The 21,123-nt window shown below is 43.5% G+C and overlaps 1 protein-coding gene across 1 annotated transcript in view; it reads right to left on the bottom strand.

Moving 5' to 3' along the window:
• Positions 1-20,923, bottom strand: part of LOC131219915 (probable LRR receptor-like serine/threonine-protein kinase At1g56130) — a 140,191-nt gene extending 119,268 nt beyond the window's left edge. The window contains exon 1 of the mRNA XM_058214901.1: positions 20,741-20,923. Within this exon, the coding sequence (XP_058070884.1) occupies positions 20,741-20,915 (175 nt within the window). The 5' untranslated portion in view covers positions 20,916-20,923. The remainder of the gene's footprint in view (positions 1-20,740) is intronic.
• Positions 20,924-21,123: the final 200 nt, after the last annotated feature.

Consider the following 21,123-nt stretch of genomic DNA (forward strand, 5'->3'; position numbering starts at 1 on the left):
CCATGGGTTGAGGCCCATTGTGATATATAAGGGCCTGTGGGTTGAGGCCCATTGTGTTGTATTTGGAGCCCATTCGATTAAGGCCCATTGTGATGTATTAGGGCCCGTGAGTTGAGGCCCATTTAATGTATTTGAGGCCCAATGGGATATATACAAGGTCTATTGCATTGTGTGATTCCACCATGGGTTATGTAATGACATTTATGGCGGACTGTACCTTGGGAGCAATGTTGGTTTGACGTCCATATTGTAAGAATAATGTTGGTTAAATGTCCACATTATAACTCTCCCTAGGGCCCATTGATAGGCCTATACTTGTTGTGTGCAGGCCATCAAGGCCCATCTTCATTGTGAGGATAGTTTATCACCATATAAAATGCATAGTGTAACTCCATGATTCATGCCCATACACATCATATGTATGCCTGATATGAGGAATGTTTGATCATAGCATACGCCATTAGGCGGACTATTTATGGGACTCCTTATGAGACGGAGTGCCCACATTATCGCGTTGTATGTGCAGGATTGCTGCATGACTGGATAGTGTGACTCATGCATCTCGCATACATGTGACATGATCATTGTACGCCCTAGCAACATCACGGTCGTGACCTCCATAGGCACATCGTGGATGGCCAGATAGGACACCGAAAATATTTGGTTCTAGCACTGTAGGCACTTAGGATGTCCTTGGGTGAAAATTCCAGAACCTCCTTGGTACCAAGAGTTGCTCCAACATCTAGACCGAGTGGATACACGAGCGCTAGAGTGCCGAATACCAGTAGGCCGCATCTTCCACTATGTCGTGGTCGGTTGGAAGGGGGTGTGGCTTTATCCACCCGAGTGAGGGGGCTATAAGCTAGGCTGAGTTTGACCGGCTCGCAAATGAGTCCGCTATCGATGAGCCGGGTAGGTATTGGCAAACTACTGGTCAGGCGGATAGTGGCTGTGCAACTAGGGAGGAGGCAGTCGGAGTGGAGTGCAATAGACCCCGGTGATTTCTCCAGAGAGCAACCGTACTGATATGTGGACTTATTGAGCAGAAATTGCATATCCATTCATTCATTCATTCACTATCCACTCGGGTTAGTGGTGCATAACTATTGTTACGTGTACCATCGCATGGCCAGGATTTTGGTTGGGCACACGACTAACCTGAGATCAGGAGTTTACCACATTGAGGCGGACTATCCAAATATAGGTATGGGACTGGTTTGGATAAAAGTCCCTTATAGTTAACCATGTAGCCTGCGATACTACGTATTATCATTCCGACTTTACATTCTAGCATGGTCATTTCATTCGCACCACATATTACATTGCATCTACAATACTTAGCATTTTGGGTTACTATGTTTTTGCACTTATAGCCTAGATGAGGTTGATGGTATTCATGGCTCGTCAGGATTTGCATATTGCATTGCATCCTTAGCATCTGTTATTATCTTTTTATGTTTCGTATTGCATGGCCTTAGTATGGCCGATAGCATTCATGCCTTGCATCACACAGATTTGGTACAACTGATAGCATTCATAGACTTACCGCATATCTCCGCATTACTCTGATATTGTATGATTCATGATCTTGTCAGTATTTCTGCTTATTCTTATGGTGTATGATTTATGGGCTTTATTATATACTTGGCACTTACCTTATACACACTTTCACCACCCTCTAAGCGTTTTATAAGCTTATGTACGATAGATGCATGCAGGTGGCGTTAGGTTGCAGCAGCGTTGAGCTTGGAGCGTGCAGCGATCTTCTAGAGTTTTGATTTTCGACATATGTATTTCCCTTTCAGTATTGTATTCAAATATTTATATTAGTAGATATGTGATAATGATGTTGGCTTTATGATTTGGGTAAACTTGTGGTTATGCTACATACAAAAAAAATCATATTGAAAATCCTCCTTGTAGGATCCCAGGATTGAAATCTGGCACATGCACGCTGGGAGCCGAGAATGGGGTACTATGAAGGCTGTCAGCACTGGATTTGGTGATTGGAAATTTTGCGAGCCCGGTTTCCGAGTTTGGGGCGTGACAGGCTGTGGTTCAAACAACTGAAGCCGAGGTCTATCAATTCCTTCACCGAACTCAGCGATGTGTTCATCATGTTCTTCATCGGAGGAAAGAAGAAACTTAAAGCGTCAGCACATCCGAACAACATTGTTCAGAAGGAAGGGGAACTCCGTAAAGACTACATCAGACGCTTTAATCTGGAAGCCCTACAGGTTCGGAAGCACTCGGACGAGACAACCCTGAATGCCATCATGCAGGGGTTAAGGGATAAGGCCTTCCTCTTCTCCCCAGATAAGAACCCTCCAGCAATACTAACCGAGTTCATGAACCGGTCGAAGAAGTACGCCGACGCCAAGGAATCTAGGATTTTGCGAGAAGCAGCCCAGAACAGGAATGCCTCAGCAAAAGAATCGAAGGAGACCAACTCTGCCAATGCCAGTAAGAAGCGGAAAGACGATCGGTCTCGAGACGAACGTAGGTCGAACAAACGACCCGACAGCAAGTTCACTAGCTACACTCCGCTCAATAAACCTCAGGAGCAAATCCTAATGGAAATAAAGAGTGAACACTTCATCAACTGGCCAAACAAACTGTGAGGCAATTCCGAACGACAAAGCAAGAACAAGTATTGTCACTTCCATCATGATCACGGACCCAATATGAGTGACTGCTACAACCTAAAATAGGAGATCAAGAGACTCGTTCGCGAGGGTCACCTTGGCGAGCACGTGGACCAAGGAGCCAATGGAACTATGACGACGAAAGAACGCCCGAATGATAACCAACCTACAGAGAAAATCTGAACCATCGTGGGTAGTCATAAGGGTGGAGGTGACTCAAACAATGCTCGAAAGACCCATGCGAGGAGCGCGTCGACCTGAGTTCGAGATTATGATCCTACCTCGACTCCCAAAGGAGAGGAAACTGGAAAGATACAACGTGACATTCACCAGAGAAGACACCCAAGTATCTACCATCCACATGATGATGCCTTGGTCATCACCGTCACCATAGTGAATCACAAGGTTTTTCATGTCCTCATCGATACAGGGTCGTCTGCAAACATGTTATTCACCTAGGGATTCGACAAGATGAGCATCTAACAGTCCACATTACGATCTGTCTGAACTCCTCTGATCGGATTCTCGGGTGGACAAGTCCTCCTCGAGGGAACCATTCTTCTCCCGCTCACTACTGGGGACGCGTTGAACCAAGCAACTGTCATGGTCAACTTCTGATAGTCGACCATCCTTCAGTTTACAACACGATCCTCGGTCGACCTTCGCTATGCCTTCTCCGAGCCATAGTGTTGACGTACCAACTCTCTATGAAATTCCCAACCGAGTCGAGAGTTGGAATCGTCAAAGGGGATCAGCACGACTCTTGACGGTGTTATGCTACAGCCCTGAAAGCTCCATCCGAAGTAGTGACAATTGAGTCTCTAGACCCTCGCAACGAATTTCTCGAACGAGGTCAGCCAGTAGAGGACGTCATCTACGTACCACTAGATGAGTCTGACGTCTCTAAGACTATTCAAATTGGCTCATCCTTAACACTGTCTTTGAAGGACAAGCTGATAACTCTACTCTGACGATACGCCAACATATTTGCATGGTCTCATGAAGACATACCAGGAATTGACTCTTCAGTCATCATTTACCGACTCAACATTAACCCAACCTACAAGCCTTTCTGACAGAAGCGACTCGCCCTTGGCCCCGAGAGGTACACAATGATCGAGAAGAGGTCAGCAAGCCCCTCAAGGCCAAATTTGTCGAGGAAGTGTATTACCCTGACTAGGTAGCTAATGCTGTACTTGTCAAAAAGGTCAATGGGAAGTGGTGGGTCTACGTAGACTATATCGACTAGTTTTTATCTTCCTAAGAACGATCAGTTGGTCGACAGCATTGCGGGGCATGAGTTACTTAGTTTTATGGATGCTTACTTAGGATATAATCAAATTGTAATGCATCATTCTGATAAATTAAAAACTACCTTTGTCACGAATAAAGGTCTTTTACTGTTACCGAGTGTTGTCATTTAGTTTGAAGAATGCAGGGGCGATCTATTAAAGGTTGGTCAACAAAATGTTCGTCCACCAGATATGCTTGTCAAAAGTATCAGAGCTACAGACGATGTTGCCGATCTTAAGGAGATGTTTCTCATCCTTTGAAAATACCAAATAAGGCTGAACCCGAGCAAGTGCGCATTCAGCGTAAGCTCGGGTAAGTTCCTCAGTTTCCTGGTTAGCCAGAGAGGGATCAAGGCAAATCCTGAGAAGATCCAAGCTCTGCTTGACATGGACTCACCGAAGACGATTAAAGATATTCAAATGCTAACTGGAAAGAGTCGCCGCACTCAACTGCTTCATGTTCAGAGCCACAGACAAATGACTTCCCTTCTTCTAGCAGTTAAAGGGTTGGCAGAGTGAACTGGATAGAAGAATGTGAAGCAACCTTTCAGCAGCTAAAAAATACTCAGGATCGTCGCCCTTAGTATCAAAGCCCGAATCAGGTGAGACATTATTGATCTGCTTAGCAGTGTCCGATGCAGCTGTAAGCTCAGCCTTGATCGTGAGCATGAGGGAAAGCAATTCCCGATTTACTATGTCAGCAAAGCACTCGTCCCAGTAGAAACAAGGTACCTGACCTTGGAAAAAGTGGCCCTAGCGTTAGTCGTCTCTTCCCAACGATTACGATCGTACTTCCAAGCACACTCGATCATCGTCCAGACAAACCAACAATTGCGGTAGATCTTCCAAAAACTAGAAGCCTCGAAACGTCTCACTAAATGGGCAATTGAGCTAAGTGAGTTTGACATCCAGTACAAGCCAAGGGTAGCGATTAAAGGCCAAGCTATGGTCGACTTCATCGTTAAAGTAACGCAGCAATCCGAGCCATGCTCGGCCGACCCTAACAAAACTGACTCGCCTGAAGAGTTGACTCACCCATGAAATCAGGAAAGGTCCGACCCCGCTTCGCTTCCCAACCCACCCCATCGACGTCTTTACGTTAATGGCTCATCCAACTCTAAGGCAAGAGGGATCAGGGGTCGTCGTGGAAACTCCCAATCAGATGTTCATGCAATATGCCTTGAGACTTGGATTTCAAGCTTCCAATAATACGACGGAGTATGAATCCTTGCTCCTTTGACTTCGTCTGGCAGCCAGTTTAGGAGTCACTTATCTCGACGTATACAGCGATTCACAATTGGTCGTTAACCAGATAGCAGACATTTATCAGACTAGAAAAGAGCAATTGAAAGCCTATCTGCATAAAGCTAGAGAATTGATCGGCGGTTTTCAGCATTGTACCGTCATTCAGATCCCACGAGCAGAGAACGCCAAAATCAACTTATTAGCAAAGCTTACCACAGCCGATGAAGATGAAATCCACAGGTCCATTCCAATCGAGTATGTAGCTAAGCCGAGCGTCGACAAGACTGTCACCTCGACCATGCTCCCAATTGATTCGGAACCCACCTGGGTCAACCCTATCATTCGTTATCTCGAGATCGGTGAGTTGCCTGAAGATCGGGCCGAGGCCCGGCAACTGAAAATCTGAGCCGCCCGCTACAATATGCTCAACGGGATATTGTACAAAAAAGGATTTTTCGCGCCCCTCTTAAGATATTTACGACCCGACGAAGCCGATTACGTCCTGAGAGAGATTCATGAAGGCATCTATGGAAATCACTCGGGAGGACGACCCTTAGCTCATAAAGTTATACGACAGGGCTAGTACTGGCCGACCATCTAACATGATGCATAAAGGCTCATCCAGAGTTGTCACAAATGTTAGAGATTCGCAACCATTCCTCGGCAGCCGCCAGACGAGCTTACCCCAATGGTCGGCCCATGGCCCTTCGCCCAATGGGGGATCGACATCATTGGACTGTTCCCCATAGGGAAAGGTCAAACCAAGTTCGCCGTCGTCGCTGTGGACTACTTCACCAAATGGGCCGAGGCCGAGCCATTGGTCAAGATAACCAAACAAAAAATCATAGATTTTGTGTGGAATAATATTATCTTCCGGTTTGGAGTACCTCAGACCATCGTCTCTGACAACGGGAGCAATTCGACAACAAGCAGTACCAAGAGATATGCAAGAACCTTGGGATCAGAAGCGTATACTCGTCTCCACACCTTCCCTAGGCAAATTGACAAGTCAAGGCTATCAACAAGATTATCAAGCAGCATCTCCGAACCAAGCTAGACCGACCCAAAGGAGCTTGGGCCGAGGAACTCCCTAAGGTCCTGTGGGCCTATGAGCTACAGCTCAGACCACGACAGGAAAGACTCTATTTTCCCTAGTGTATGGGTCAGAGGAGATCACCCCCATGGTGATCGGACTACCGATCGCCCGAGTAACCACGTTCGATGAACAAGATAACGAGCAAATACTAGCACTCAATCTGGACCTTCTAAAGGAAAGAAGAGTACAAGCTCGGCTTCGAACAATCGTCCGCCAGCAGCCAGTGTCTTGATTTTACAATGCCCGAGTCAAGGTTAGGAGATTCTGAGTGGGAGACTTACTCCTCCAGAAGACATTCCAAGATACCATGGAGGTTGGCGTAGGTACGTTGGGGCCCAACTGGGAAGGACCCTACGTGATTGCAAGCACCGTCTGACCCGAAACATATCAATTAGAAGATCTGACTGGCCAACTACTGCCTCATCCCTAGAATGCCAAGTATCTCAAGATATACTATCCCTAAGTCGATCGACAGACAAGAATTGCTCGAACTTCATTGATAGACATGCAATTCACAGCTATGTAAATCGGGATGATTGAATGCAAGAATTTCCATGAAAAAAGTATATTCATTGATCGGATTATACATTTACATCAGTATTGTGTCAACATATACATGAGTATTACATCGGCAAAAAGAAAACATAAAAAAATACATAATATCAAGGATAGACGACGCTCAGACTCGGGCTCGGCGCTTGGTGTGCTTGAAGTGTTTGAAACTGAAAAGGGGAGCAGAAAGGAATTTTGCCTTGCAAAATTGGCTTCAAGGTTCGGCCGCCGCGTCTCGAGCTGCCAAAGGAGCTACCTCAGGAGTCGCATCAGGATTGGCCTCGGAAGATGCCTCGGGATCAACCGCCTCAGTGCCATCCGAATTGTCGGATCCCGACCAATTCTCATCAAAGGCAAAAAGGTCGAGCTCAAGAAAGCTCTCCTTCATTGACTTCATGCAATCGGCATAACTGAGACGATAGAGATTGTCTCTCTCGTCCTCGAATGCCTGGGACGACTGATAAGCTTGCACAGCCTCCCTTCGCGCGACGACAAGAGCGGTCTTGTACTCCACCCTAATCCAGTTCGCCACCTCAATGGCTGCGGCACACTCCGAGCGGCATTTATCATATGTCACTCTAGCCTCTTCCAATCGCGAGGCCAGGCGGGCCCTCTCCGCTGCAGACTCCTCAAGGGCAGTCTTCATCACCCCAAGCTCGGTCTGCGCAGAGGCCACTTGAGCCTCGATGACGGATATCCAAGCTTCAGCTTCTCCCACCCACTTGTTGACCTTGGCTAGCTCGGCTCGAGCCATTAGCATGCACGGCGCGAACTGCATCAGCAAAAGGAAGACATTAGTATCGGAAGACAAAAATAGCCAAATGAATAAGTGAACTACAACTGTTATCTCAAGAAGTGATGTCGTCACCTTGGCGAGCGTCTGATACAAAGAGGATGGCTCGAAGAGGCCGACGAACTCCTCCTCGGCCACTTGACGGCTCGCTCAGGGGATGATTCCCCCGATGTGCAGACAGAAGCTCACACTCCTCCTCTCTTCCTTAGCTACCTCCATCCTTGGAGGCTCGTCCTCCCTCCTCGCCAGGACCTGCTCTGCAATAGGTCCTAGCTCTAGAACCTCTTAAAGCTCGGGAGGAACCACGTCCGCCACTTCCGTGCGCACGTCCATGACCTCTATGACGGTCGGGATAGAAGGGGTGGCTTTCCCCTTACTCTTGGGGACCGCTCTCTACTTCTTCAAAGCTCGAGGGTCATCCCTAGGAGGAGCCCCCACCTTGGAAGTAGGACGAAGAGTAGGCCGAGCCTTCGACATTTCTACATCAAGACGTAATAGCGTCAGCAGCCAAAAGAAAAAAAACTACCAAGTCTAGATGGCCGGCTTTGAGTCATACCTATCAGAGCTATATCCAAGCCCGATTGAAGAAGACGCTCCGGTTGGAGAAGCCTTTTCCAAGATCTCCCCTTCGGGCTTAGAGCTTGCAGGTCCCGGATCCGAGCAAGAGAACCAGGGTCAAGCTTCGATGGCCGCTTGGGGACGACTGAAAAGAAAAGAGGCATGCAAACGGTCAGAAGACGCACGTAAAAGACTCAATCGATCACAGTAGAAAAGCAACTACTTAAGCTACCTTCCTCGGAGAAGGCTTGGGGGACGAAAGGTGTGAAGGGCCCTGGCTCGGCCATTTCCCAACGACCAAGGTCCTAGAACCACCGATCGCTCCAATTTTTGTTAAAAGACAGAAAGTCAGTTATCAGAGCCCTGCCAATATTCTGCTAGGAGCAGAAATAATACCAGTCATGCTGCCAGGGATTCGGCCGTACTTGATACAGATGGAGGAATTCATCCACGCTCAGCTCAGGCTGCTCCATCTCAGCCCACAACCGCACAGACGAACAGGTCCCTCCACCCGTTCGAAGTAACTTGCCCCGGAGCTATGCTGAGGCAACCTAGGAGACATCGAGCGACCTTGTGAAGTGGTAGACGAAGGCCACACTGCATCGCGATCGAGAAAATTGTAACTGCCCTAGGAGGGGGTTGGTCGAGCAGTTCATTTGGTTGGGGAAGACATAGGATGACGGAGTCAGGGATATGATACTCGAACCGGATTCGGACCAAGCCTTCCTCGAATAAAGTCAAAGGCACTGGCCCCCTGGACTCCTCCTCAACCTCGGTCTCAGATTCACCCTCGTCATGGGCGTCAGATCTGCCTGGAGTGGCCTCCATCAGATTCTTCCTCCAGGGAGATAGATTCGATGCCCCAGTGGGCACCGTCGACATCTATGTTGGAGAATCCAGCACCCTTTGTGAGTGCTAGAAGGTCGTGTTCGCTGCTATTGCTCCTAGCAGCAAAGATTTCGAAGAAGCCCAAAGGTCACTCGTTTCACCTCCGCCACCATGAACTCCCACTCGAGAACTCGTAGAGCCAGACATTGTTAAAATGGAAAGAAGGGAGGGAGAATGGGCTCACCGAAGATCAAGAAGACGCCGGGAAACACAGACAGCGGCGACGGCAGTAGAGAAAAGGGCAGAGGATGAATAGAACGCACGGAAATGGAAAGGGAAGAATGGCTAGGACGTCCCTTTTATAGTCATGCCACGTGGCATGGGCATTTAAGAGGAACCGAACTGGCACCTCTTCGGATGCTCTGGTCCGACATGTGGCACCACACCATGCACCAACCGTACCTGCCATCAAGTACCCTGCCATGTGCCTTCATTCCATTCGCCCGACCGCTAATACGACGGCTCTATAGCCCACGTGACCTCAGGCATCGAACCGACGCGTGTTATAATGAGGAAACATGCTTCAATATTCGCACTGGCCGCCATACTGGCAATAAATGCCCCATTATTAGCTCGGTCCAGACACAATCCGACCGAATTCTGATCTACTCCTCGGCCTCTACAGGTCGGCACAAGGAGTAGGAGGCTTACTGTTAGGGAAAAATATGATAAGGTCGATAAGTCGGCTTATGGAATGGACCAACTCTACTGGCATGGCTCGGGCTCACTAGGCGTCGAGCCTGACCGAGGCCCACATGCCCAAAAAGCCTAAAGGCAAGACATGACTCAGACTCCCAAGGCACCGAGCCTGACCGAAGCCTACATGTCCTGAGCCAAGGGGAAGAGGCCGATGCACTTCTAAGACCCTGAAAGGGCCTCTCAGAAGCTTCCTAATGCCAACCCATCTCATAGGTCGGTAAGAAAACATAGACCAACAAGGTCTGACGCCCAAGGCCCTCATGCCCTACCTCAACCCAACCTACCTCCTAGGTCGGCCCCTAATCAATGGTAAGTTGATTACGGAATGACCATACCCTAGCTAGTAATCAGTGAAAGGCTCGGCCTTCTATAGCCGACCATATCTTACTCAGCGAGTGAGTCGGGTAGCATAAGCTGTCTGAACACCTAAATATACTGGGATTAGCCAACGAATCGCCGAGTTCCATCCAAACATTTGCCTCATTCAGAGTCGAGCCAAAGAGTTGGTTCGATATTAAAGATCTTCCGAGAATCTTGGAAGATAACTCCCAATCTCAGAAATCCAAGAGACCAAAGATCTCAGGGTCGTCTAAGAATAACAATCAAATCTTCTATGAACCAGAAAGGAGATCTCAGAACCGTAGGATCTCATCTCCCCTATAAATAGGGGACATCTAAAGGTGAAAGGTACAAATTCATGCACACATGCATATCCCTCGCTCCAAAACCATTATCAATTCATTAACACCTAGAATCCACGCCTGACTTAGGCATGGGAGGTCTCCTGTACAAGCCAGGATTTCCTTTGTCCTCTTCTTGTGCAGTACCAAGTAGCAACAAAGGGGTGAGTCGGAAACTGCATCAACAGGTCCCATCCACCTTGGTTGATCCCCGGACGCAGATTGGCTGGTGTACCACACACCAGCTGTATAGCTGGTGTATGTACGTGTTGTGAGAAGATGAACGCCGACGCTCCAAGTTGTATGAACGGTTCAAAGGGATCCAAGTTGCATGGGTCCAAAATGATGTACCTATTGTATGTACACCGTTCATCCAGTTTTCAAGACAATTTTAGTTAATGAGCAAAAAAATAAATCATATCCCAAGGTTAACTGGACAACGGCACAAATAGCAGCAGGATAATGATTTTCACCATTAAAACATTCGTAGGCCCACCATAACGTTTATTTTACATCCAATCTATTCGTAAGGTCACAAAGGCCTGTATGAATAGGTAAAACAAATATCATATTCATCCAAAACTTCCGTAACCCAAAACTGATTCCAGCGGTAGACGTTCAATCCCCCACTGCTTTTTGCAATGTGGTCCAATTTGTCTTTTGATCTGTTTTATTTTTTATAACAAGCCTCACAACGAGCTCGAAATATAGATGGACGGTTTGGATATAACACACCTTATGATACAACCCACGCAACTTGCTGACGTCAATACATTAGCTAAATCGCTGGTGCGTGCACACCAGATTATCCGCTACCGGTGGGGCGCGAATTAGCTACTGCGAGGTAGTGTAGCGAGACTCGCAACTGAAGCGTTGTCACCGAGTTTTGTAAGCCCCACCATTATGTATGTTTTGTATCCATATCATCCATCCATTTGGAGGGATCATTTGAAGGCATGAGACAAAGAATGAGTTAGATTCCAAACCGGAGTAGATCCCACCGCAGAAAAGAGTGGGGAGAATAACAGCCACTGCTAAAAACTTTTAAAGGCTATAAAAGTTTTCGATCAAGGATGGTATTTGTGTTTTCCTTTCTTTCATGCGTGTTAACTTATAAACAGGTTAGATCTCAAATAAACATTACTGTGGACCTTAAGAAGGTTTCAACAGTGGGCGTCACTCTCCATTTTCTTTTCTTTGGTGGGGTTTACTCTAGGTTTGTATCTGCTTCGTTCTTTATATCCTCCCTTAAAATTATTTCTCCAAAATGAATGTACCGTGAGGATACAAAACATACATCATAGTGGGCTCATATAAATTGGTGACGTCACTTCAGTAGCAAGTCTCGCTACTCAACATGTCAGCAGCTAATCCGCGTCCCTTCTGGTGGAACCGGGGTCTCACCTAATCGGAACTGGATTGGCTGGTGTACTACACACCAGCTATACAGCTGATGTAGATACGTGTCGTGAGAAGACGAGCGCTAGCTACGAACGGTTCAAATGAAATCAAAGTTACATAGCCTCACAATGATGTATTTATTATATCCATAATGTTCATCTATTTTTTGAGAACATTTTAGAGCATTAAATAAAAAATGAATCATATCCAGAGTTCAAATGAATCACACCAAAAATAACAGCGAGGATAATGATTTTCACCATTATTTTCCATCCAATCTGTTAATAAGGTAAAAAATACACGGATGAAATGGAAAAACAAATTTCATATTGATCTGAAACTTCCGTGACCCCCAAAAGGGTTTCAATGGTAGATGTTTAATCTTCCACTATTTTTTGAAGTGTGGTCTACTTTATTTTTAGATCTGTCTTATTTTTTCGGCTCAAGCTTTAAGACTAGCTCGCCAAATGGATGGAGAGTTTAGATATAACACATACCTCATGATGAGATCCACAGAACTTACGTCGATACACCATCTATGCATACGGTGTGTGATACGCTGGCCAATCCACTCCGGACGCGGATTTCCTCTCCTGGAAAGATCCTGCGCTGGAAACCTAGGTGGGCTACTCGTTATTTATGTGCGTAAGAAATGGGCGCGGAATGGATACTGACAAGGTCAGTAGCCAAATTGCTACCAAAGTGACGTCACCAAGCTCTGTAGAGCCCCGTGATGCATGTGTTGTATCCATACCGTACAATCATTTGTAAATATCATTTTATAGCATTACAAAGAGAATAAGATAGATCTAAATTTCAAGTGGACCTACAGCAGAAAGCCGTGGGAGCCATCACACCCACCGTTGAAACATTTATAGGGCCAACAATGATATATTTTTGAGATCCATCCTATTCATAAGTTAACATAGGGATAGATGAAGTGAAAACAAAAATATCAGCTTCATTGGAAACTCTGTGGCCCTTAAGAAGTTTTGAATGGTGGATGTCACTGTCCCCACTATTTTCTATGGTGGGGTCCACTTGAACTTTAGATCTATCTCATTTTCTTTGTAATGCCATAAAATGACCTCTAAAAATAGTTGGACGGTATAGATACAACACATGCATCACGGTGGGGTCCACAAAGCTTGGTGACGTAACTTTAGTAGCGATTTGGCCACTGACCTTGTCAGTATCCAATCCGCGCCCGTAAGAAATGGGGAAACGGATTGGCTACTCCCCTCCCACCAGCCAATGGCTGGTGGTTGTTTCTCTGTGGACCCCACAATGAAGTATGTGCTTCATCCATGCCGTTCATCTATTTTTTCAGATCATTTTATGATATGAGGCCAAAAATGAGCTATATCTAAATCTCAAATGGACCACATTACAAGAAATAGTGTTGAATGAGCTTAGACCATTAAAAACTTTTTGGGGGCCATGAAAGTTTTGGATCAAGCTTTTTTTGTTTTTTTCCCATCTGGGCCTATATGACCTAATCAACAGATTAGATGTCAAATAAACAGTACAGTGAGCCTTAGGACGATTTTAACCGTGGATATCCAATCACTATTATTTTCATGTGGTGTGGTCCACCTGAGATTTATATACCCCTCATTTTTAGGATCAAGCCTTAAAATGATATTTAAAAATGAATGAAACACATACATCATGGTGGGCCCACAAAGCACCGACCATCAGCCACGGGGCTGGGTGTCAGGGGGGAGTAGCCCGTCCGTTTCCAAGAATTGGAGGCAGATTGCGTCCTACCTTGCTGGGGGGTTAATCTATCGGGGCAGAGCTTCGTGAAGCCACCATGATGCAAACGTCTTATCCACGCTGTTCTTCTCAATTTAAAAGTCATTATATGGTATGAACCCAAAAATAAGGCAAAACCAAGGCTTAAGTGGGCCACAAAGTGGGGATTGAAGTCCCACCATTAAAAACTTCTTAGGAACTGCAGAAGTTTCAGATTAAGCTAATATTTGTATTTTCACTTTATCCAAACCTACGTGATCTTACGAATAGATTAGATGGTAAAAAAAAAACATCACAGTGGCCCTTAAAAAGGTTTCAATGATGGGTGTCGTTATCACCACGGCTTCCTTTGGTGTGGTCCACTAGAGATCTCAGCCTGCTTCATTTTTTGGACCATCCCATAAAATTACCTGTTAATAGGTATGGACGGGTTTACGTCACGGTGCCCCTCACGTAGCTCTGCCGTCCACTTCCATAAGAAATACACGCTGTTCATCCTTTTTGGGAGCTCATTTCAGGACTTGAGCCCATAAGTGAGAGATGCAAGACTCAAGTGGGCCGCATTAAAGGAAAAGTAGATTGTGAAATTCCTTCCGTTGAAGCTTCCTTGGGCCGACAGGGTGTTTACATTCCATCCATACCGTTCATAACATCATTCCCATTGGGAAAAATTGAAAACACAAATAATATCCTGATTTAAAACTTTTGTTGCCCCATGAATATTTTAACTGTAGACATTAAATCCTCATGTTTTCGGCCCACTTGAGTACTGGATCCTGCTCATTTGTGTCTGTAGGTCTTAAAATGAGTTCACAAAACAGATGGACGGGGTGGATGTCTCACAAACATTACGTTGCCCCACCTATGTTCCCAGCCCAATAACTTGGTGCGTAAAGCTTTTGCAGGAAATCTGCGTCCATCCGACTCCCGCAAAAAACTCATGTACACGCCGTGCCAGCATGGCACAATAGGCCATCAGAGCGGCAGCCATCAGAGCGGCACCAATATATTAATGTCCTAGTTCAAGACTCATGTTGATCTACTAGTCAGGTGGGCCACATACAGAAAAACAAAATTCAGCTCTGAAAAACTTGGATGAAATTCTCTAAGCAATCCAATTATTTCCATTACTGGGGCCCAGGTTTTTAGCACACAACGTTTATTTTTGGAATAAAACATGAACGACGTAGGATAAAACTGATGGATGGATTGGATCTAACAGATACGTGCCATGATGGCACGTGTGTGGAGTGGACATGACCTTTATAATACACGCTTGTATGCGCTTAGCAAATCTCTCCTTTTGAGTCCCTTCTATATTGGTTTTTGGAGAACGTCCACCTGGTGCGTGAATTTTGCACGAGCGTAACTTGCCTGATCAACGGCCGCCTTTAACCCCCGAAGCTCTGTGGGGCCGCCATGATGTTTGTACGTACTCTTTGCACCCAATTTACTTGGTGAACGTGACTCTTTCGCTCTCTCCATTACAAATACCAAAAAATGATAATTCTCTCCAATAGAATAAAAGGTTTTAAAAATAAAAAATAATAATAATAATAATAATAAATTTTTTTTTAAAAAAGACAAAAGAAAAAAACAATTGGAATATTTACAAACGACGACTTGCGTTTTTGGATTATTTACTGACAATCTTTAACGGTTAAACTATTTTCCAAAACGCGCTTGTTTTCACCTTTAAACATTAGAGCCTGCTGTCAGCTACTCATAGGAATGATTTTTATACTTTTGTATGGCCGGAACGGCCCTCACTTTACACCATTTGCAATTTCCACCAGTTACATTGTATTTATGTATGTGACGTCCTAACCCTGACTATACGACGCAGGGAAGAACGTGAGGTCGAACCCCGTCTTCCACAAGGGAATAACGGTTCCGAATCCAAGGAACTTCTTTGGACTTCTCACGGAGACTAGACTTCTTAAATCCACGGAAAAAAGAACAAGAAAAATAGAAAATAAATTTTATAAAATTTGAAATTAATTAACGAATAAAATAAATGAATCTACAACCCTTTAAATGAGGATACTAAGCCACGGAAGAAATTTCGGAATCAAACTACAACTAGAAATCACGACTTACTATAGATAGTAAACTTACTATTTATAGACGGTTGTGATGTCTACTAGTGCACAAGGTTTTTGACAAAAAATAGTAAGTGTCCTATTTGGCTTCACCACACCGTTCTCCTAATTATTCTAAGCACTTTTCTTGTAGGGCGCAACTTCTAAATCCCAACGGATGAAGAGTTATAATCAAACTAAAACTTACCATTTATAGTAAAAACAGAATTAAAATAGGAAAACGACCATGGATCTTATGGTATTTTGCAAATCCAGCTTGTGCAACCCAGGGGTTGGATGGCTAAAGTAGCTTGTCCTACCTCAAAATCATATATTTTACGTCTGATCACTCATTCCGATTTGTGAGATACGTCTGTTTTAAGTTTTGATGGCCCGGATCATCTCCGTCTCCGATAGGACCTTTTCTGGTCCATCTTGGTCATGAAATTATCCGCGAGCCGCTCTACATCAGTCTCCTCCACTTCGAAAGAACTCGTCCTCGAGTTCTCGTCCTGTTTTAGTTCATGATACTCAGTCAAGTCTACGACGTTGAAAGTCCGCGAGATCTCCATATCGTCCGAAAGATCAACAATGTAAACGTTGTCATTGATCTTTCAGATGATCAGCACCAATCTAATCTTCTTGTTCTTTAACTTGTTGTACGTCCCTGTCAAAAATCACTCCTTACATAAATGGACCATAACTTGGTCGCTTACCTCAAAACATTTTTTTGTCGCCGATGCTTGTTGGCTTTGCTCCTTGTACTTGTCGTTCGAGGTATATAACTTATCTTATACCTCAACATGAATGTCCATGATCCTTTCTAACATGTGTTCTGCTGTAATACTCATACCTGGGAGCTTGGGTAAAGGGACCAAGTCAATTGTGTGGCGAGTCACTCAGGCATAAATAACCTAGAACGAGGACTTCCCTATTGAGAGATTTACCATGTTATTGAATGCAAATTCTGCTTGAGACAAGGCTAAATCCCACTACTTCGGCTTTTCTCTTGAAATACATCGAAGGAGGTTCCCTAACGTGTAATTCACAACTTCAGTTTACTCGTCGATTTGTGGGTGGTAGACACTGTTAAACTGAAGTCGTTTATTGAAGTGGTTCTACAAAGTTCGCCAAAAGTGGCCAATGAACTTCGTATCACAATTAGAAATGATAGTCTCGGGGAACCCGTGTAGCCGCGCGACCTCTCTAAAAAATAAATTTGCTACATGTGTCACGTCGAGGGTCTTTTTGTATAAGATGAAGTGTGTCATCTTCGAAAAATGATCTACTACCACGAACATTGAATCCATGCCACATTGTATTCGTGGGAGACCTAACAAAAAGTCCATTGATAGGTCCTCCAAAGGGCTGTTAAGTACAGGTAGCGGGGTGTAGAGACCTGCATTCTGAGACTATTCCTTGGAGACCTGGCAAATATGACAGCACTGCACCGCTCTACCTACATCACGTACTAAGGCCCTGTTTGATTTTCTAGCTCAAATGCAATTACCTTGTAAATGAGTAATCATTATCTACCAAGGTAATTACCTGCATCTTTCCCAATGTTGACTTGACCAGTTACTTTTTAAACACTTAAATCGAAGAATTTGTAAAATAAATATGAGGCCCATCATAATGTGCATGGCTTATCCACACCGCCCATTCATTATGCCAAATGAATTTAAGATATGAGCCCAAAAATTAGGCAAATCCAAAGCTCAAGTGGACCACACCACACGAAATTATGAGAATCAAATGCTTACCATTAAAAACTTGTTGAGGCCCTTAGAAGTTTTAGATCAAGCTTATATTTATATTTTTCACTTATCCATGTCTATGTGATCCAATGAACGGGTTAGATGGTGAATATACCTCAATGTGGGCCTAGTAAAAGAATCAACTTTCAACGATGGACAAATCAAGTTCATTGTTTCCTTTCATGTGGGCCAATTGAGCATTAGATCTTTCTAATTTTTTCAGATCATACCTTAAAATGTTCTAATAAAACAGATGGTCGACATGGATATATTATATACATTATGGTGGGGCCCACGGATTTAAGTCAACATTTTTGACCGGTTTTCTAGGTGGAATTACTCACTCATTTTCAAACAAGTGAAAATGTAATAATTACTTCTTTACTCAGGATTTACCAAAATCATGGAAAATCAAATAGGCCCTAAAGGGAATTAACTATGAAATGCATGGAATTGAACGTGAAATGAAGGGAATTGACCATGTAGCTCTTGGATGATATGTTAGCTCCTAAACGAACTTTTGGGGATGCACAGTCGATTCGTCTTCGAAATGAACACATCTTGCATATGTAGGTCATCAAGTGACCTTCTTGGCATCTAATTCATGAGTCCTTGAAGTCGTCATCGTCGGCATATATGTCATTGACACTCAAACCCTTTAGCTTCGTCCATGTATCTGATGTAGTTTCCTCTCTCATGACATTATATAGGACCCATTTGTTAGACACAACTGGATTGAGTTATTAGCCTTTTTATCTAACTTGTTCTATTAATCTTCTTTCATAATTTCTGGTCGCTTTCCAAGGAGTGCATCTTCCAAACTTTGTTAAACTAGGATATCATTCATCTTAACTTTTCATAGTTTATTTGTTTTTATTAGAATACTTCTCTATGTCGAACTTCATATTAGATGTCATTGATACCTTAGTTTCAGATTCGATCTGTTTCCTAATGTTTGCTCTAATACCACTTGTTGGGAACCATGGAAGCACACAAAGCAAAATCAAGCAAAGTAATCACAATTGCACAAACAAACCCAAACAACCCTCATGAAAAAAACCCTCACAAAAAAAAAAAAAAAAAGAAAAGAAAAGAAAAAGAAAAAGAAAAAACCATTGCAGAAAAAACCACGGTACAAAGTGATGAGTGATGCACTATGAAAGCAATATTATATGACATGGATGATGTTACCAATTCGAAACAACCCCTTGAATCTCCTTTGAAACCTAGGTATGCCCTTGGACCCTTAGGAACGTCTTAGAAAACCCTAATCTTTCCTTAATTCTGATTGCACCTGATATATATAATATCACAAATGAAATTGAAAATAAATTGAGCACTTATGCAATTCTGCGTGCACCTTCAATAGGACCTTTGATGGCATCAAAGCCTCCTTAGCACTTTCAAAATTGTACAACAATCAATTAGGATTTTTCAGATTTTCTTGATGGCATCGACATCTGCTTGATGGAATTGAGTGGTCTGTCCATCTCATTGACAAAGACCCTATCATAGACAAATTCAAGTCATTACGACATATTATATAGTATATAAATATGAGATCCAAGCCATAAATAATGCAGGCCCAAACATGAATTCCCTTAGCGAAGAAACTAGGCTATTTTCTAATCAAGGTGGGCCACAATTTTATTAAAAACCTTGGCCAAAGTTTTTATCCATACATCTTTTATGAAAATCGTGGTAAAATTGATAAAATGAATGGCATGAGATTTGTGCCAGACCGTTCGAAATAATAAATTTAATTCGATAGATGGCTAGGATAGTATGCCCTTTTGCCACTTTGGCTCATAGGTTGCGTGAAGGTGAGATGCCTAACACATGCGCGTGGACCAGAACATTTGCAGTCCACAGCTTTATTTTGATTAAGTCAATGGAAAGGAAAATTGAAAATCTGAATCACTCTCAGTCACATGATAATAGACCATTTTTAAGTTTTGGTATATCATTCACCGTACATATATACGTGTTTGCCAATCTAGACCATCAAATTCGAGACTCCCATTGTCGATTGAAAATTGGTTGAAATTAGAACTGATCCTTCTCATCCTATTTTTCTAGTTGAATTTGGACCGATGAGGTTTTTTATTTCCATTCTTCCAATTGAGCCAATCTCGACCATTAAATTCAAGAATCCCATTGTCGATTGAAATTTGGTTGAAATTAGAACTGATCCTCCTCATCCTATTTTTCTAGTTGAATTTGGACCGATGATGTTTTTTATTTCCATTCTTCCAATTGAGCCAATCTCAACCATTAAATTGGAGAATCCCATTGTCAATTGAAAATTGGTTGAAATTAGAACTGATCCTTCTCATCCTATTTTCTACTTGAATTTGGACCGTTGATGGTTGTTTTTTTTATATATATATTTTTTTATTTTAAATTTCCATTCCTCCAATTGATACCCACCAATTGGATAACTGGGACGGTTAAAATAATTATTGCAAAATCCAATCCCATAATGCATCCAACGCAGCCTAAGCATCTTTCCCTGTTCATGGATGCAGTCGCTTGGGATTTGGTGGACACCCAAACATGCCAAAGACACCTAAATGCTTTCAACTCTCAGTATACTTTTGTATATGCCATATGGACTGGATTGGATATGCAAATCCAATGACCGGTAGATCTTATCTTAAATATATTAAAAACTTTGGCGCTGCATGAGGACAATTGGACGGTCCAATTGTTTTACTCAGACCGTCCATTAGGTCTGGTGCACATTTCACGGAAATTGGATGGTTAAGATTGCATGATAAAATTAATTCTCGTATGATGGGCCCTAACAAAGAGATGGCTCATATTGTTGATTGGACCTGCTTTTGTTTAAATGATCTTGTTCATCCATTTTATAGGCCATTGATCGGATGGCTAGAATGGTCTGATGTGATCTTCGCACTTATAGTACTGCTATGTATCATTTCTTTAGTCCATATGATAAACAACTCAGCACCATTTTCGGATCCAAGAAAACATGAAAAAATAATAATAATAATAATAATAAATGAAAATAAATAAATAAATTCGGCTCCACCCCTATACATGTGGTGTATGGAAGATACAAACCATCCATCTAGTGGTCCACAGCATGGATGGGTCTCAGCCCAAGAAATTGCATCACTCACTTGATCCACAAAAATCTGGTGGCCCACAGCATGGATGTTTGGGAGTGCAGTTGGGTTTCAATCAAAAGATTCAAAACAAGAGAAAATAGAGTTCTTGTTAAGGTGAAATAAATTTTCATGAGAGAAAGAGAGAATCTAAGGATGCATACCTTCAGATGGATCTGTCCTAGCATTACTTATAGCTTGAGTTTTGCATCTCTCCACCAAACACAAGAGATGTATGCACCAGAAGGAAAAGGCAAGCAGGGTATGAGATTGAGGTCTAGGCATGGACCTTTTCATCATTCCATGCATAGGAGGTGTACTGTAGCTAGGCCTCATCATCTCATGAAGCTATGGAACTTAAAATCCCAACATCCGGAACTTAAAATCCCAACATCCTATAAATGGATGGATTCCCCTTTTCATTACAAGAGTCGTCTCAAAAGTCAATGCATGACTTGGTAGATACAGACAGGAGAATATGCCTATATGTTTTACTTCCCCAATGCGGGAAAGGCTTGTTGGAGATTCGATGTTGGAAAACTATTTA

The sequence above is a fragment of the Magnolia sinica genome, chromosome 12, assembly GCF_029962835.1.
Source record: "Magnolia sinica isolate HGM2019 chromosome 12, MsV1, whole genome shotgun sequence".
Lineage (NCBI taxonomy): Eukaryota > Viridiplantae > Streptophyta > Magnoliopsida > Magnoliales > Magnoliaceae > Magnolia > Magnolia sinica.